The sequence below is a fragment of the Triturus cristatus genome, chromosome 7 (genome assembly GCF_964204655.1).
Source record: "Triturus cristatus chromosome 7, aTriCri1.1, whole genome shotgun sequence".
Classification (NCBI taxonomy): Eukaryota; Metazoa; Chordata; class Amphibia; order Caudata; family Salamandridae; genus Triturus; species Triturus cristatus.
Genome location: NC_140590.1, coordinates 365,622,915 through 365,642,608, shown reverse-complemented (window position 1 = coordinate 365,642,608; position 19,694 = coordinate 365,622,915). Strand labels below are relative to the sequence as shown.

Genomic DNA, 19,694 nt, shown 5'->3' with positions numbered 1-19,694 from the left:
GTCCCCAGCACTTTGTGACGTCAGTGATTCTAGAGGTCGTCGCTCAGGTTTTCTCTTTCAAGTGGGACAGTACAGGTTCTGCTCCGAGTTGGATGTGCAGGCTCCGCCAGGGCAGTGGCACAGTGTATTCTTTGTGTCCCCAGAACCCGGTGGGGATAGTTCTGTGCCCGCAGGCTCGAAGTGGGGTAAATGGCTGAAGTCGTCACCCGGGTGGGCAGAAGGGTGATGTTCCCATAGCCCCAGGCGCCGTTGGCACAGCGCGATAAATGTCTCACCTGTCCCTGCCTAAGCCTCAATGGGGCAGCTGGCATGTGCCTCCACTGTAAGCCCTAGGCCCGGCGGCGGCTGCTGGCACTACGCGTCCTTTGTGTGAGAGCGTCCCGGGGCACTGCTGGGGGCTGCCGTGCCTGGGAGGGCTGCGCGGAGCGAGCATGGCCCCTGCTGATCCAGCACCGCATGCCAGCCTCCTAACTGTGGGTGTCAAGTGTCAAAGCAGATGGCATTTTATCACACATGGAAGACTGGGGGCAGCTGGGTTATGAAGGAGGGAGTGTGCTGGCAGGGGGAGGGACAGGGGCCTGGACCAGAGAGAGACACTCAGAGTGGAGGATGAGACAGAGGGGTCCCCGGCTGCCTCTCCCACTTAGTGACGGTGGGTTCTGCCCCCCGCATAGGGCTCGGATGCTTGGAATCCTCAGTTGCCATTAAGTCATCTCTCTTCCTGCCTCTCTGTGGCGCTCTCCTCTCTGTCTCTCTCTCTCTCTCTGTCTCTCTTCCACCTGCTCTTCCCATCCCTCGTTACCTGAAGGAGACCAGTTATTTCTGTAATCCCGTTATCACCAACAAGGCTCAGGCAGGCAACAGGGAGACCCCCAAACACAACGAAGTCAACAGCATTGACAATACTCCTGCCAACGTCAAGGAAATCTTCACGCCACAGAGGCCTACGCCTGGCCCCCCCAACGCCATCGACAAGACACAGGCTAAAGTCTGGGAAACCCCTTACACCGCAGCAGGACTCCCCTCTACAAGACAGGCTTACACGGACCACCTCAACACTACGCAGGGGAAGCGGGAAAAGAAACACAACGGAGCTGCAACAAAGACAATAAACATCACTGGTTTACGAGACAATTTAGGGGGGAAAACTATCTGTTTGTAAGACCACTTCTTCGCTGTGGGGGCCTTAACCACTAAAAAGAAGCAGCCTTTAGAAGGCCGTTCTATCAAAACTGGCTGCACGAGGAGCTAGAAGTTTGTAATTTTTATTTTTTGTTGTTGCACGGGCGCCCCCACTGGATTTATTCTCACCGGGCGTACTCGCCACCCGAGGGGCTGCCGCCACGTCTCTCCACGACCCTCTCTCACGGAGTGCGCCTGGAATACCGGCCAAGATGACGCTGCTCGCTTCGGAGCGCTCCATGCTGATCCGCAGCAAGTTCCGCTCAGGTAAGTGTCTCCCCCACCCTCGTCGCACAAGTGCCCATGTGAGGTTTATCTAGGACTCTCGGGTGTTGCTAGTGCTTTGAAAGTAAAAATACTAACACAGATGCTTTGTCTCATGGTATTTTAACCTATGGCGACCAAATATTTACGATCTGAGAAGTGATGGTTCAACTTCTGAGCTGAGGTGTAGTGGCACTCCACCTTTCAAAGCAAAGCTGCGAAGTGCCGGTACTGACGCATTGAAACGTAGTCACCCGGTTGAAAAGTTCTGGTACCGAGCACCTGAGTATATTGGTACTTAACTGCGAAGTGATGGTACTGTCCCACTGAGAGAAAGAAGAGCCAGCCAGCCGAGAAGGTTACTACCCAACCAAAAGCATAGCTACCCAGCTATGAAGTGCTAATACTTCCCCATTGAAAGCATGGCCAGCCATTCTCAAAAGTGCTGGTACTGTGCCTCTATACTGTCGTTCATCAGCTAAGAAGTCCCGTTACTTTTCAATTGAAATAAAAGACACCAAGCTGAGAAGTTCGACTGCCCCACATAAAGTCGAGCTACCCAGCTGTGAAGTGCTGGTACTGTCCCATTGAAAGCATAGCCACCCAGTTGAGATGTATTGGTGCAGTGCCTCTAAAAATATAGATACTCAGCTGAGAAGTACTGGTACTGTCCCATTAAAAGACCAGCCACCCAACTGTGAAGTGCTACTACCCCTCTAAAAGCATTACCACCCAGCTGGGAAGTGCTGGGACTTCCTCATTAAACATCTAGCATTACTATCCACCTGCGAAGTGCTGAGACTTCCTCATTAAACATCTAGGATTACTACCCAACTGCGAAGTGCTGGGATTTCCTCATTAAACATTTAGGATTACCACCCAGCTGCGAAGCACTGAGACTTCCTCATCAAACATCTAGCATTACTACCCAGCTGCGAAGTGCTGGGACTTCCTCATTAAACTATAGCATTACTATCCACCTGCGAAGTGCTGAGACTTCCTCATTAAACATCTAGGATTACTACCCAACTGCGAAGTGCTGGGACTTCCTCATTAAACATATAGCATTACTACCCAGCTGCAAAGTGTTGGGACGTCCTCATTAAACATCTAGCATTACTACCCAACTGCAAAGTGCTGGGAATGCCTCATTAAACATCTAGCATTACTACCCAGCTGCGAAGTGCTGGGACTTCCTCATTAAACATCTAGCATTGCTACCCAGCTGCGAAGTGCTGGCACTTCCTCATTAAACAGCTAGCATTATTATCCAGCTTCGAAGCCCTGGGACGTCCTCATTAAACATCTAACATTTCTACCCATCTGCGAAGTGCTGGGACTTCCTCATTAAACATCTAGCATTACTACCCAGCTGCGAAGCGCTGGAACTTCCTCATTAAACAGCTAGCATTATTATCCAGCTTCGAAGCCCTGGGACGTCCTCATTAAATATCTAGCATTACTACTCAGCTGAGAAGTGCTGGGACTTCCTCATCAAACATCTAGCATTACTACCCAACTGCGAAGTGCTGGGAATGCCTCATTAAACATCTAGTATTACTACCCACCTGCAAAGCACTGGGACGTCCTCATTAAACATCTAGCATTACTACTCAGCTGCGAAGCGCTGGGACTTACTCATCAAACATCTAGCATTACTACTCAGCTGCGAAGCGCTGGGACTTACTCATCAAACATCTAGCATTACTACTCAGCTGCGAAGCGCTGGGACTTACTCATCAAACATCTAGCATTACTACTCATCTGCGAAGTGCTCAGACTTCCTCATTAAACATCTAGCATTACTACCCAGCTGCAAAACGCTGGGACGTCCTTATTAAACATCTAGCATTACTACCCAACTGCAAAGTGCTGGGAATGCCTCATTAAACGTCTAGCATTACTACCCAACTGCGAAGTGCTGGGAATGCCTCATTAAACATATAGCATTACTACCCAGCTGCGAAGCGCCGGGAGTTCCTCATTAAGCATCTAGCATTACTACCCAGCTGCAAAGTGCTGGGACTTCCTCAGTAAACATCTAGCATTACTACCCAGCTGCGAAATGCTGGGACTTCCTCATTGACCATCTGGAATTATTATCAAGCTGCGAAGTGCTTGGACGTCTTCATTAAACATCTAGCATTACTACCAAGCTGCGAATTACTACCCAGCTGCGAAGTGCTGGGGCTTCTTCATTAAACATGTAGCATTACTACCCAGCTGCGAAGTGTTGGTACTTCCTCATTAAACATCTAGCATTACTACCCAGTTGCAACATACTTAGACTTCTTCATTAGACATCTAGCATTACTACCCAACTGCGAAGTGCTGGGAATGCCTCATTAAAACTCTAGCATTACTACCCAGCTGCAAAGTGCTGGGACTTCCTCATTAAACATATAGCATTATTATCCAGCTGTGAAGTGCTGGGATTTCTTCATTAGACATATAGCATTACTACCCAACTGCGAAGTGCTGGGACTTCCTCATTAAACATATAGCATTATTATCCAGCTGTGAAGTGCTGGGATTTCTTCATTAGACATATAGCATTTCTACCCAGCTGCAAAGTGCTGGGAATGCCTCGTTAAACACCTGGAAGACCCAGGGGCATAACACAGGCCCCCACAGCCCCTATGGGCAGAGGGGTTAATTGGGGCAGGGGCACCCTTTAGTGGTGCCTGCAGTCACTCAAAGACCTATGAATTTCAGGGACATCTTAAGGATTTTGGGGGCCCCGAGCCAAAGGTATTTTGTAGGCCCCTCTTCAGAATGGCTTTGAATTTATGATCCAATTTCAACTCTTTCATACCCTCTTTAGCCAGGTCACTGACAGTGCACAGACACACTCATCCAAATTCTAAATGTGTTACATCTAACATTCAGGGATAATGATGTTTGTTTTTAATATTGTAACACGACAGCAGCTTGCTAACATTATTGCAAATAATCTCTGTGACGCCCCTCCCATTTCTCATATGTGAGGCCCTGTTTCAATCTAAAATAAACTTTTTTATGGATGTTGCATGAAACATCAACACAACATTTCTCTGCAAAATGTCTGCAATGGACTCACACATCACCCACATTAAAAAATAAATGAAAGAAAAGCGGTATTTAAAACATTATGTTTACAATTCTTAAAGTCCATCTGGTCACGACTCTCTGTAGGACAGAGCTGGCTCTATCAGGGGCCCCCTGAAAGGCAGGGGCCATCGGACAGAGCTCACTTTGCCCATACCTTAAAACCTCTCCGATGAATGTATTTCTGTGATACAGGGGGTTAGAGGACACCCTCGCCACATTCTACATGGGAGGCTGTCATTTTGCATTACGTCCCTGACTAGGTCTTCTGAGAATGCCATTCTGTGCATATAAAAGTGTTGATGCTGTTTAAATAAAAGGGCAGCAGCCCTGCTGAGAAGCATTTTCACGGTTCCATTACAAGTATCGCCACCCAGCTGAGAAGTGATGGCATTGGCCTTTTAAAGGTATAGCTACCTAGCTGAGAATTGCTGATACTGCCACATTACCAGGGTTATAGACCTGCAGACAAGTACTGATACAGTGTCATTAAATGCGCAGAAAACGCACCAATGTCCCATTTAACGCATAGCAGCCCTGCTGCAAAATGTTTATCCTCTCCGCATAACTTAAGGGCCCTGCTGAGAAGTGTTGATGCTGTCCAATTAAAAGTACAGTAGCCCTGCTGGACAGCACTATCCCATTAAAACGTCAAAATCCATACTGAGACGTGCTGGTACTGTCACTTTAAACCTATAGCAGTCCTGCTGAGAAGAGCTTGTGCTATGCCTTTAAAAGAGTTGCAGTCGTACAGAGGTGTTCTGGTACCGTCCTATTAAATGTCGTACAGTGCTTCTGAGAAGTGCTGGTACTTGCCCCTAAAAGGGTGACAGTCCTACAGTGAAGTGCTGGTACTGCCCCATTAAATGTCTTACAGTCCTTCTTAGAACTTCTGGTATGTTCCCATTATATGTCTTACAGTCCTTCTGATAAGTGCTCAGACTGCCCCATTAAATGTTTTACAGTCTTGATAAGTGCTGGAACTGCCCCATTAAATGTCTTACAGTCCTTCTTAGAACTGCGTGTATGCTTCCATTATATGTGTTACAGTCCTTCTGATAAGTGCTAGTACTGCCCCATTAAATGTTTTACAGTCCTGAGAAGTGCTGGCACTGCCCCAATAAATGATTTACAGTCCTATTGAGAAGTGCCGGTACTGTCTCATTAAATGTTTTATAATACTTGTGTAAAGTGCTGGTACTCTCTTATAAAACGTTTTACAGTCCTACAGCGAAGTGCTTGTACTGTCCCACTAAATGTTTTACAGTCCTACAGATAAATGTAGATACTATCCCGTAATTTCCAACTGGATTGCATTGCATATGCGTGCATAGAAGTGCCTGCACTGTCCCATAACAAGTGCAATAAACCTGCTGGAAAATGTTGATACTGCCCAATTAAAGTTATGGAAACATTACCAAGAAGTCTTGGCTCTGTCCCACTAAAATATGAAGTGCTTAAAATGGACAGTCTGAAAAGTACTTTGTTGTCTTTTTGGGGTAAAACACTACGCTCATTTAACATGCTTGAGGTTGACCAATCACCCTTCCTCCTCGGCCAAAAATCACTCTTTCTCAGAGCCTTCAGTGTGCTTGAAGAGCACCCAAATCGAGTTGGCTGGGTGGCAAAATTCAACTTCCACAATTCCCACAAGTCAAAATGTCTGGCATTGAGACTGGTGCCATAAATCTCCAGTTACTCTATGCCAGATGGCTGAAAGAGCTACTCACAACTGACATGGGGCACCTTGAGATCTCTTGATTCCCTCATGTCCTTGGCAATTCTGCCCTTGATTCAGACTTCTATTCCTGATGTGCTGATAGGAAAACATACATTTTGTAAAAACGTGGACCAATTTCAAAGTCCTTCCTTAGAACTCGTCAACATTGTCTATTGATCTATCCTTTCTCACTACATAATGTTTAATTTAGTTTCTTAAAAGTTCAGGGATTGGTTATTTTTGCATTGGTGCTTAGCAGGCAGGATGGGCTGGACTGTTCCCATGGGGAGTAGGGTCATGACTAATTTGCATATGGCTAGGTCCAAGCTGGGGTGACGTGGCTTGCAAAATAACAATGGATTAAACCCAGATTTGTGACTGTGGATTGAGTGTTTGAAAAGTTTCAACATTCCGTCCATTTAAAAAAAAAAAAAAATTGGGGGAGTTTTATATAGCGCGAACTAGACCCGAGACATCGGGTATCAGAGTGCTTTACATGAGTACCAGTTTCATTACAGATGAACACATTCATTTTGTATTTTTGTTAGGCATGGGGAGATTAAGTGATTGGCCCAGAATCACAGGATGTTGAGCGTCGTTGCCGAGACTCGAACCTTGTTCCCCAGGTCCGAGGTCGACTGCTCTAGCCGCAAGGCTACATCCTCTCGAACCTGGTTCCCCAGGTCCGAGGTCGACAGCTCTAGCCACAATGCCACATCCTCTCCCCATACTTTTATTTTGTGATGTTGCTTAGCAGGTGTCTACATTTTGTTATTTTACTGGATGATAAAACCCCTTCTCAGTGTCCATGTCTTTTTGGATGTGTGACTATCTATATTCTGGTACTTGTGTCTCCCTGTCCCAGTTAAAATGTTTCTCTGTCCTCAAGTCTCTAAGCTCCATGTCTCCTTGTACCTATGTCCATGTCCCTTATTCCTGTCCCAGGGTTTATGTCTTCTTCCAGAGTCCAAACGTTATGCCTCGTTGCCCCAGTGTCTCCGTCTCTCTGTATTTCTCTAGCCTCAAGCTCCCCGTCTCTCTCTGTTCCACTGTGTGCGTCTCTCTGTCCCGTATCCATAGCTCCACCCGGTGTCTGCTTCTCAATGTTCATATTTCCTTGTGTCGTTATCCCTAGGTCTTCTTGAGATGGTTGCCCTATGCCTCACTGTCCCAAAGCCTATACCTATGTGTTCCAAAATCCATGTCTATTTGTTGTACTGTCCGTGTTCCCATATCCCAGTGACTGTGTCTTACTGCCCAAGACTGTGCCGCTCTGTCCTACTGACTATGTTGGGTTATATAGAATATGTTATCTGTGCTTTATGCCAATCGAAACATGTCTCAAAGCAATGATGGGGGCAGCAAGGGGAACAGAAGCATCTGGAAAGAGGACTGGAGGAGAAAAGATAGGGAGTCACGGCGGAGTCTATCTGTCCTAGTTTCAGTCTTGCAGTGGAGTGACTTTGTATCAAAATGTCTTTATCTGCCATCCTTGTTCTTGCTGCATGCTTGTACTACTGTTTCACTGGTCTGGGCTTTTCACACCTGCTGTATTATGTGCTGTATTCCGATACTCGCCCGCTGTCTGCATATCGTTTAAAAACCCTTTTTTATTTTACCTTCATGTTCCGCAGGGATTGATTACATTCATAGAAATGGTTATAGATGTGCATATTATCGGACTACTTCAACGAGCCAATACAAGATCACTGCTTGTTGTTTTGCAAAATGACCAAATAAAATTTGTTGTTAAAAAAAGAAATGTCTTTATCTACCTTTCCATTGTCTCCCAATTCCATTGTCTACGTATCCTTTACTCTGTCCTGGCATCTGTGTCTCTGACACCGTGCGCTGGTATCCCTGTCTTCCTTTTTCAGTACTCATGCTCGTCCCTCCCTGTTCCACTTTCCGTGTGTCGCTGACCCAGTGTCAGTGTTCCACTGTTCTGGTTTCCATACTCTTCTGTCCCAGTGCTCACGTCTGCCTGTTTCAGGATTCTTGTTGGCATTTTCCAATACCTGTCCTTATCATTCCCTCTCCAGGATGCTTGTCTTTCTAGCACAGAGTAAAGGCCTGATTATGACTTCCGCCCAACCTCCACACCGCCAAAGCTGTGGTCGGGCCACCCACCAAATAAGGAGTTTCCTCCTGTTAAGTCCATGCAGTGGTGCCTTTTTGCAAGCACCACCATACGGAGGAGGCACAGGAGACCCTGCAGGGTCCCCTTTGTTTCCTCTCCACCACGGTGGTCATGGAGTAGGAACCTCCATGACTCTGCCAGCGGAAAAGAAACTCTTAATATGCTTGGAGGGACGATGGCGGTCCCGCATAGGATATTGCAGCCATGAAACAACCATTACAACGCATGCATAACAACGCATGCTTTAACCCCGCATGCCATTACAATGAAAATGGCTTGCTGTAGGGGGTATAAGATGAGGCATTTAACTCCAACACCTTCACCACTGTTGCACAGACTGCAGTTTGGAATAGTAAATTATACTATTCCAAACTCCAGCGCTCCCCGGACAGCAAAGAGGGAAAAAAAATTGCATTGTAACAGCATGCGGGGTAAAAGCATGTGTTGTAACGTCATACAACCATTGCAGCCTCCTGACCGCAGCAACACCACCAGGGATCGGCAGTTCCCTAGTGACTGTGGCATGGCTATGATGGTCTGACCGCCTTAATCGTAATAGGGCAGGTGGGAGACCGCCACGGCCTCATCCCCACGAGTCTGGCAGTCCGTGGACCGGCAGCCTCTTAATCGGGCCCTAAGTGTTTAATTCTTCGATTTAAATCTTTTCTATACCAGTGTCTTTTTCTCCATCTTGCAATAGTCACCTTCCCCTTTCACAGTGTTGCTGTGCACAGACCACACCCCTGTGTCGCTCTCCTGGTTTTCCTGTCTCAATTATGCTTTGTGCACACTCTAAGCCTAGTATCAGTCTCTTAGGTTTCCCATCCCAGTATTGGTGTATGGGCCTCAGCCTCTCTGTCTGAGTGTCAACGTCAATGTTTCCCTGTTGTTTTGATAATCTATTTATGGTGCCCAAGAACTTTTCTCCTAGTGCCCTTGTTTCCTGTCTCTTCATGTCCTAGTGTCTCCATTTCCTTCTTCCAGTTTCTGTGCCAGAGTCTCCAGTGACGTCTCCCTATGTCCGAACCCATGTCACTGAATCCCATTGTGACATAGTATACAGTTTAGTGCATAACGATGCTCTTATTGAAAGTTTACAATCTTGGAAAATCAAATGTACATTCCTGTCTGTTTTTATAGGGGTTACATTAATTATATTTTATTTTAAACACTCTCATTTAGCACAGATAATGGATTCGAAGCATAGAGATATACAGAGTGATTTGTCCAGGATCACACAATTGAGAAATATGGTACATTTTAGAATTCAGAGCTCATTCTTTAACGGTTGGTGCATTGGAATCCACGTTGCACCCTTTGTACAAGCTCATACTCTAGGGCATCAGTTACACACCTGATTGGCATTTGGAAGTACAGTAGAGACTTATCTGAGATCATCAGAGCTGTCTGTGACCTTGGCAGGGATAACACCGAATCACATGTTGATTGTACCTACTCTTTGACTCTCAGATCAGGTCAATGTCGTTGTACACGCATAAGACAAAAAAAACGTAAATTGTGAATATACTTTTGTTCTCTCTACGTTTGCCAGCTTAAGAGCTGTTGCACTCTGAGCATGCCTCAAACTCCAGGAGGGGATTTGTGCCAAGTACACACAAGGGGAGGAAGTATTCTCCTGTGAAAGAGCATGGCTGGTGTCACAGAACCATCCACACTTTTATCCACACACTGAACCCCAATGCGAATGATTAATAATTACCTTTCGAAACTGAGGTTATCGACAGGTTTGCTTTTCTAAATGTTCAAACATTTTCTGCACTGCTCACTTTTTACCATAATTTTTTGTGCATTGAAAGTTGGAAAATCCCAGCTTCGTGATGCTTAACGGGCTGCCATGACACTGGGCGTGGCTATCACTGCCCAACGCATCTTGGGTTAATGTGATGTCAGAATAGAAAGCAAAAATCAGCCTAAAAATAATAAAATAGATTTATTCCAAAAATCCAGCTACAATCCTAACGTAACTTCCCTCCTAAAAATACGGCGAGTACACAAAACTATCGCAGCCTCAACCCAAGCTTTCCTAGTTATTCCTTTAAAAAGCATACAAACACAAAAATAAGGAAGAACATAAATTCATTTAGTTTGTGTGTTTCCTTCAGCCGACCACTGAGGGAGGCCGTCTCATCTGACGTAAGCAGAACGCGAAGTCGTTCTTAGACTCCACAGCTGGTTTCCCCTTGCTTCGTAACTCTTCCTCCAGTTATGTAATGAGCACGGAATTATTGTATGGTATGGTACCAGAATCATTGGAGAAAAGGGAAACGTAACAGTTTTTGTATCTAAAAAAAACCCTCAAGAATGGTCAATGGGAATCCACAGCAGTGTGTCCAATAACACCCTGCCGTGGGAGGTCAGTTAAAATAACATCAACCCCCGGTCCTCAGGTCAATTGTATATGGTCTGACGTCATCGAACTCAATACACCAAAACATTCCAGGGCCAGGCAGGAAGAGGCTTAAGGGCGCAAAATAATTTGCATCGAGGCAACACGTGCATTGCAGGGTCATGAGCGTTTTTATTAATTCTTTTTTTTATTGAGAAAATTATGATAAAACTGAATTGAAGGTAAGTAAACAAGCAGTTAAAATCCCGAGGTTAACAATGAAATGTGGAGGTGTTCAACAGTCATAACCATAAATATTTCATTTTGGACAAGTAGGACACAGGTGACATCGTCGTTAATAAAGTATTACCTTTTGGGCTGGTGTATGGTGTGTTCTGAATGGTCCTAACTAAGGATGGCATTGAGGCCTGTTTGGGTTCTAACCTGCTAGCCGAGGATTCCAGTTGCTCGAGTTGGGTCGGGTATGAACACTTGCCCTCAGATGAGCTTCCATTGTCAATAAGGTTTCAAACATTTTTATTTTGGTTTAAAGGAAGAATAGCGTGCTGTGAAGTAGTACAAAGAATGTCCATTCTGGAACTCGAGAAAAAAAAACACGTTTCGAAATCAAAACACCATCTAGACCAGCAATAGGTGCGCACGTCTTTTAGTCAACACTGCTTCAAACAGTTGGATTATTTTTGCTTATTTTGGTGACGTGTACCTTGAATCATAAATCTTAATCATAACTGTGTGTCTAATTTAGTGGTCAGAAAGCATTTCTCGTGAAAACTACTGAAATTGGTTCCTATGCAGGAGGGCTTTCCACTTCAAAGTCTGGATATACTCTCATGGCTGTTATCAGCAGGACCCCATTTTAATCATCTGTACCCAAGTATAAAGTTTTTATGTAGCTTTCCCTAGCAGGTGCCCACCACTGCCCACTGTCCTGTCAGTCATGAGGAAAACATGCATGAAGTTCTGCTCCTCTCCTTCGCCCACTAACATGGCTAGGAACCTGGCGATTATCTATGACAATTCTCTTTCCATGAAAGTGTAAGCAGTCGCGGCTGGCATGACTTGTGGGTGGGGGGGACGAGGAGTCGCGGGGGGAGTTTAATTTGAAATAAATTAAAAAAAAATCAACTTACCTTTGCGCGGGGTGGGGAGTTTAATTTTGAATAAATTAAAAAATGAACTTACAATGGCAGTGTTGTGATTGGCTGTGGCGCCGACAGCACTGGCGTCTACAGGGAGGCCATTTTCTCCATGTAGGCTGCATTCAATCTTCATGGAGAAAAGGGCAGAGTGCGTGTGACTGGTTTGGTCGGCAAGCCACTCCTCCCCTGCCCTAGAGCAAGACCGCCCACCCGCCCGCCCCCAACCAAACCCTTCTGCTTTCTCATGGTGCGAGAAGCAGAAACATAAAATGATATTGATAATACCATTTTCTGTTTCTGCTACTCGCACTGCGAGAAAGCAGTGGGGCGATGCTCCTCTGTCCATGTGGAGGAACCGCCCCTGAGTGTAAGCTGCATCAGAATGCGGTACCAGACGTGGGATCCTGTGCATGTTGTGCAATATCTTTCAATGGCTTCCTTTTGATAGCTACAAAATTAATCCAAACACTAGTATCTGGTCGGATGGATTATGGCAATGCTCTTTCCTAGGCCTGGGCAAAACTCGCAGAATTTTAGAATCAGAGTTACATAAAAACTCGGAGAGTTTCCGTAAAATTCTGTCAACAGGCGGGAAATGAACATTGCGCTCTTTGCGCTCCGAGAAAATGTTAATGCAAAATAGCCTTCTACTGCAACTCCAGGCTACCCACAATCTAATTTAAAAATGCAAGAAAAAACGAAATCGGAAAAAAAACTGATGCGTTCTCTCCATCAAAGAAAAAATGGACCAAAAAATTCTTTAACATGCTTGATTTTTTACAAAAAACATTGATTATATATATATATAGATATATATGCATATATATATGTATGTATGTGGTGCCGATGTATAGATATATATATATGCACAATATATTTATGTATATGTGTGTGTGTGTATATATATATATATATATTCACAGAAAAAACCATAGGTTTCAGGCACGTTATATTTAGGAATTAGCATTTAAAAAACCTCAGAAATTCACTGAAAAAACCATAGGTTTCAGGGGTGTTATAGTTAGCTGGACTTTTCACTTGTACAAAACCATTGAAATTCCCCCGTTATAGTTAGTTCAGCTAACTATAACTCGCGCGCCCGCAATGCACTGCTGATGACGTCACATATTACATCACTCATGACATGGTCAGTGACATCACTCATGACATCACTGATGACATCTCAAATGACATCACTGATGACATCACTGATGACATCATCCAGTGAATGTCTGTTTTTCTGAAAATTAAATATGTTTTATATATGTATATCTCAAGGTCGATGGAAGAATAAATGGGTATATAAGTGTCTAAATGGATGATTTCTTTTTGAAAAATTGATTGTGTAACTGACTGTATCATAGTGAATACATGGCTTAGTGAGTAATGTTTAAATATGTAAATATCTGTACCAGTCTCTCACTTTGTGTATAAGTGGCTGCATGGGTTGGTGAGTAGCTACATGGGTGTCTATATAGGTTATTAGTTGGTTTTTTGAGTATCAGTCTGAGTGTCTGCATGGTTCGGTGGGGGTATTACGTAGTGCATAGGTGCATGAATGAGTGACTCACTGTTTGTATGTGTTGAACACAGCATGTGTGCAGGACTGTATGGGTGGATGAGTGTGTGCATGGGTGTGTTAGTGAGTGAATGACTGTCTCAATAGTGTCTTTATGAGTAACTACATATGTTTTAAACTAGTATATGTGACTATTGGTGTATATAAGTGAGTATATGTGAGAGTGAGAGATTGAAAGAGTTCCTGTATGAATAAGTATGTGTTTCTATAAGTGATTGTTTAAAAGACTAAGTATGTGTAAGTTTCCGTAGAAGTAAGTGTGGTGGTGTGTGTATAACTGTATATGCAAGTAAATGTATGTTTGATTCTTTATTAGCATGAGTGACTATGTGTGTGAGTAACTCTATGGATGAGTGGCATTGTGTAACAGGATGTATAGGTGTATGAGTACATATGATGAGTGAGTACATGTATGAGTGACAGTATAGGACTGTTGGTGAATGAGTGGATGTGTATGTGGATTTTAGGATTACTGAAGAGGTTGTTGTAACTGGTATTGGTATGCCCATTGTTTTGAAAATTTTAGTCTCTATTTTTGAATGTGTGTATCAAAGGTTATATTAGGGTGAGAGGAGGTCTGCCACTCTATCACAAGGATGATGTCGTCAGTGATGTCATCAGTGATGTCATTTGAGATGTCATCAGTGATGTCATGAGTGATGTCACTGACCATGTCATGAGTGATGTAAAATGTGACGTCATCAGCAGTGCATTGTGGGCGCGCGAGTTATAGTTAGCTGAACTAACTATAACGGGGGAATTTCAATGGTTTTGTACAAGTGAAAAGTCCAGCTAACTATAACACCCCTGAAACCTATGGTTTTTTCAGTGAATTTCTGAGGTTTTTTAAATGCTAATTCCTAAATATAACGTGCCTGAAACCTATGGTTTTTTCTGTGAATTTCAAAGGTTTTTTAAATGCTAATTTCTAACTATGCCTACAGAGATAGGACATGTGAAGAAAGAAGAAAAAATGCACAGAAAGAAAAAAAAGAAGTGCAGAAAGAAGTAACAGAAGTCCTCAAAGATGAAGAAAAGTGCAGGAAGAAGGATAACGTGCAGAAAGAACAAAAAGAAGAGCAGAAAGAATCCTTGTTGCAAAATCATCCTGTACCCTCAACTTTTTCAGACGGATACTGGTGGTAACTGATTCTGACTAACCAGTCCTAGAGCCAGTGCTATGTTAAAAGACACTTACAGTGAAAACACCTACATACACTAGGGAACATTATGCGTTGGGGTCCCCCTGTGATTAGCATGACCTCCTCTGTAAGCCCCTAGTATATAATAGGGCAGGGGGATTAAAACTACCTCTTAAAACAGGCCACAGGGTGTTTTTGCACACGTTAACTCAGGCCCCGTCCCCTCCCTTCACCACTGTGTAAACACGCCCTGTGTCCGTTTTTAGTTGGGAGATTAAGTTCATTTGAATTCTGAGGGTCTCTAGGGTCCAACTAGCCCACTAGGTACCTTCAGTAAGTGCCACAGAGCTGCGTTGCAGAGAGGTGTAAAAAGTGGCACAGCCTGGACCACCTCTCTGCAATGCAGCTCAGTGGCGCTTACTGGAAGCACTTGGTGGGCTAGTTAGCCCCCAGGGGCCCTCAGTATTGAAGGGAAATTATATCCCCAATTTAAAACGTGCCATAGTGCGTGTTTGCACACGTCACCTCAGGCCCCGTCCCCTCCCTTCACCACTGTGTAAACGCGCCCTGTGGCTGTTCTAAGTTGAGAGATTAAGTCCCCTTGAATCCTAAGGGTCCCTAGCGTCAAACTAGACCACTAGGTACCTCCAGTAAGCGCCACAGAGCTGCGTTGCAGAGAGGTGTAAAAAGGGGCTTGGCCTCAGAACACCTGTCTGCAGCGCAGCTCCCTGGCGCATACTGGAGATGCCTATTGGGCTAGTTGGCCCTCAGGGACCCTCAGTATTGAAGAGGAATTAATTCCCCAACTTACAACTCGCCAGGGGGCGCGTTTGCAGAGTGCTGCAAGGAGGGGGCGTGGCCTCCGGCACGATGCCAGTCTTTTATTTATTTTAATTTTTTAAGAAGGGGGGCTGTGTGGTTCCCCTTCTTATTCTAATTTATTGGCCCTGATGACCCCATCCCCCAGGGCCTGTCTCCTAATTATATTCTTTTGACCCCAATCCCCAGGGCCCGCCACTGTTTTTTATTATTTTTAAAAAATATATATTTATAGACACACCTAGGACATGCTGGACAAACCGTACGTACCTATCACCATGACGATTTGAGTGATATTCATTAAAAGGCGACTATGCATACAATGAATCCACGTGGAATGTATTTACACCACTAGTGAAGCTCTGACATGTCTGATGCCCTACCGTGCCTAATCCCGATAGACACCCTTGTCGTTTATTTATACAAACATGGGTAGCTATTGACGGGCACATTTAATACACATGCACACCAAGCCATTCAAAGGGGATTCGACAAAAATTCGACCAAAACTATGTAAGAAACCCCCCTCACCGTTAATAAAACACACATCCACTGCCGGATGTGTAATACTTTTTATTTTACTCTCTGGAAAGGGGACAAACATCACTTGAGAGTCACAGCGCGCTCCTGGCAGAGCCCAATGCTGTGTTACACCCACCATTGCCTGCCAAGTGCCACACACCTCTGTGTTGTATTCCACCAGCTAGTGCATATGCTATGACACTCTCTAGCCCATGTGCACTGTAACACCACCCCATGAATATGTCATGCCGCACTTGTCTTCGCACGGGTTATATTGCCTGATCTAACGTGCCTTCCTCGATGCCTATGTTATAACGCACAGTGCTATGCCATACATATTACAATCTGGGATCCATATCTTTGTCACAGTGCATATGCAACGTTACACTCCCCAGCACATATTTTATATTACAACTTTAGAGACTAGTTAGGTTACGTGTTAGACCTGGCACCTTGGCGTGAGTTTCCCTTCCACTTTTTGATGGTGTGCCTCGATTGTTTTGCTGGTGTTGTCCGCTCAGGGCACTGCGCCACGGCTAATCCGTGCCGCAGTGCAAGTGCTCCCTAGGTAAAGTGTACCTGTAATTGATGTCCACGATTGGTTTATTGGATTCACTGTCAGTCCCCAGTAAAGTGCACCAGGGGTGCCAGGGCTCGTGAATGCCAATGCTGCTGGTGGGCTTGCAGCGCTGGTTGCGCCACCCACGGAAGCGGCCTTGTAAAGTGTGTCTAGGGTCTGCCACCGCAGACCCTGTGCGCGGTCCGGGACCGTCGCACTGACTGCGCAAGTGTCCCCACTTGCCAGTCCCTAAACCTTCCCTTACCTACATATTAGCCACCCCTCTGGTAGGCCCAAGGGCAGGGTGCATTGTAGGCATAAGGTAGGACATGCCCTGATGTGTGTGGCATGTCTTAGTAGTGAATTACAGCCTTGTCGTTTTTCACTATTGAAGGCTACCTGCTCTCCATAGGCCAGAATGGGCTGCTGGGATCACGCCAACGCTGTGACCCCAGTGGACTCAGAGAGCATGGTAGAGTGTCAAGTTTAGTATGCCTGAACTCAGGATGATAAAATACTTCTTGTAGTCAAGCTTATTTTGATATCCTGGGTTTGTAAATACTACTTTTAGAAAGTTAGTATTTACTGACCTGACCATCTCAGTCCGCCTCTGCTGTATGTGTGTGTGTTCTGCCCAGCAACAGTAAGGAGCAGGGTTGGGGAATCCCCAGAGACAGGTTGGCTGCCAGGTGGTGGGTAGAGAGATTACACCTGGATGGGTGGGAGGAGTACACCTTGACTCTTGAATAGACCTGTGCTCTGCCACCACAAAGCCGGCGCCACCCCCTGTGGGGCGGCTGATGTCTCTGCCCTGCTGCTGAAAGGAAAGAGCAGAGTCACCATAACAAAGTGCTCCAGAACTGGACTGAGCCAGGCCTAGGCCCCCTGGCGCTAAAGAACAAAAGAATCATGGTATAAAAGTAGGAGCCTGACTCCTAAGAAATCAGAATCCTGTTTACCACAAAGAACCTCTGCCCGACTAGAAGGAGAAGAAGACGCCGGAGGAGCTGGCCTGCTGCTTGCCTTGCTGAGAGAGGAGAGGAAGAGACTTACTGAAAAGACTTTGCTACTTTGTGCTTGAACATTCTCCAAGGGCTTGATCTGAGCTTGCCCCCTGAACTGAACCCCAGGAACAGTGGGTTCTTTGTGCTTCTTGCTCGTCCTCCAATTCGAGCCGTGTGTGCATCCCGCTGGAAAAGAGACTGCGCCCCTCATCGCCCCTCCTAGGGCCGTGACACCCAGAAGCTCGCCTGCCTCAAACCCGTGAGAGCCCCGCTCCGTCCAGAGCCGCTCTCTGTTCCCGGGCCAGGCCGCCTGCATCCCTGTCACCGCCTGCCATTGGAGTGCGCTGAACGCGCTATCACCCCTCCTGCCGGAAGCCGTCCGACGACTGTGATCTACGCCGGGTCATCCAGCTGCACTGACCGTGCCCTGCGACCCCGCTTCGCTATCCCCGGACATCTCAGGCCGCGCCGCCCCCGCTGTGGAGACCCTCCTGCACCGCCGTGCTAAAGGGTCGCTGGCCGCGCCTGCCTACGTGCCCACACCTGCTGATTGAGGACCCAAGAACACTTCCCAAGCTGAGAGTCGCACCGACCTGTGCCGACTCTCCTAATCACGAAAGGAGTCCAGTATCGGGCTCGGGGCCCGCAACGCCTTATTTCCCCGTTCGCAGGAACCGATCTCTGTGAGTACTGGAACTACGAGTAAGGAAACTACGAACCAAGAACATTTGCCTGCTGTATAACCTGGTGGCATAGCGAAAACGTTATTGGTCTTGTGATAAGTCGGTTGAGATATATATACCTTATTTTTACATAAAGAATCGTATTTTTATATATATCCAAGTCTGGTGTCCGTTTCTGGGGGGATTGATGTATTTACTGTGTGTACGATTGTAAGTGCTTAACCAACAACGCCTGAGGAATCGCCTTGGCTGCTCACGCCACGCACCTAGAGGGTGAGCAAGGGTCATTCGCGAGGGGTTATCCTGCGCCCTGACGTGGAGGAGAGGGTTCCTGCTTGACACAAGGGCAACCTTGCGCCAACCAGAGATCCCCGACTCTAACATTGTTGGCAGCGGTTGGGATTTCGGATTTGCACTTGTAATTTGCATACAGTGAATTATTAATCACCAGATAGTGAGAGCAGACCAAATAACGCAGCCACAGGTTTGTAATTGTTGAACTTTGTTGAGACATCTGCCATTACTGCAACCATGCCTGGCTCACACTCCGCTGGGAGAGCACTCTCTGTGATTTCTGGAATCGATGAGGTGGATTGGGAGAGACTGGAAGGCTACACGATGGAGCAATTGAAAGGCTACAGTGTACAATTCAGAGTCCCCCATGCTGGATGCAAGAGGAAGCCCCAGTACACCAAGGCGTTGAGAGCCTGGAAGGAGTCACGAGACCTACGGAATGCGGGGGACATCGTTCCACCCGACAACCTTGAGGAGCCCAGCAGAGTCCGGTCGCCAGAGGAGCTGGCAGACAGGGCAGCAGACAGGGCGCATGCAATGGAGATGGCAAAGTTGGCAGGACAAATGGAAATGGAAAAGCAGAAGTTGGCCCTGGAGGCACAACAACGCCAAATGGATCATGATATCAGATTGAAGGAGTTGGAGCTGAAGGCGAAAAGTTTGGATACCGCTCCTTCTGGTGGCAGCACTCCACCAGCGCAGGTAGAGTCCAAGGTGTACATCCCCAAAGATGTAGTAAAGGAGTATTTTAGAAAGGATGACATAGGGCAGTGGTTTAGAGCCTACGAGGTGGCCATGTCCTCACACCGGGTCCCTGAGAAAGACTGGGGAGCGGGGTTGTGGGGAAGGTTCCTTGCGGAAGGGCGGGACACCCTGTTAGATTTGCCCTTGGAAGTCCAGACCTCATACCCCCATATGAAGGAAGCTTTAATGACCAGGTATGGGTTAACTCCGGAGCTATATAGACAGCGGTTCAGGGAGACGAAGAAGATCCCTGAGAGTACGTATGTGGAATATGTGACCTTTTTCTGCAGAGCGCTGGATGGTTGGGTGAAGGGTAGCAAAGTGAATGATTATCAAGGGCTGCTTGATTTAATTGCATGGGAGCACTTGTCCAGTCAATGTTTTCCTGAGCTACGCCAGCACCTGATAGATAGCAAGCTGTCCAACCCGAGGAAGCTTGCTGAGGAGG

The 19,694-nt window shown here is 46.1% G+C and overlaps 1 protein-coding gene across 1 annotated transcript in view; it reads left to right on the top strand.

Moving 5' to 3' along the window:
* Window positions 1–540: 540 nt before the first annotated feature.
* Window positions 541–19,694, top strand: part of LOC146809688 (myocardin-like) — a 205,302-nt gene continuing 186,148 nt past the window's right edge. Inside the window, exon 1 of the mRNA XM_085616530.1 lies at window positions 541–1,449. Coding sequence (XP_085472656.1) covers window positions 1,395–1,449 — 55 coding nt within the window. The 5' untranslated portion in view covers window positions 541–1,394. The remainder of the gene's footprint in view (window positions 1,450–19,694) is intronic.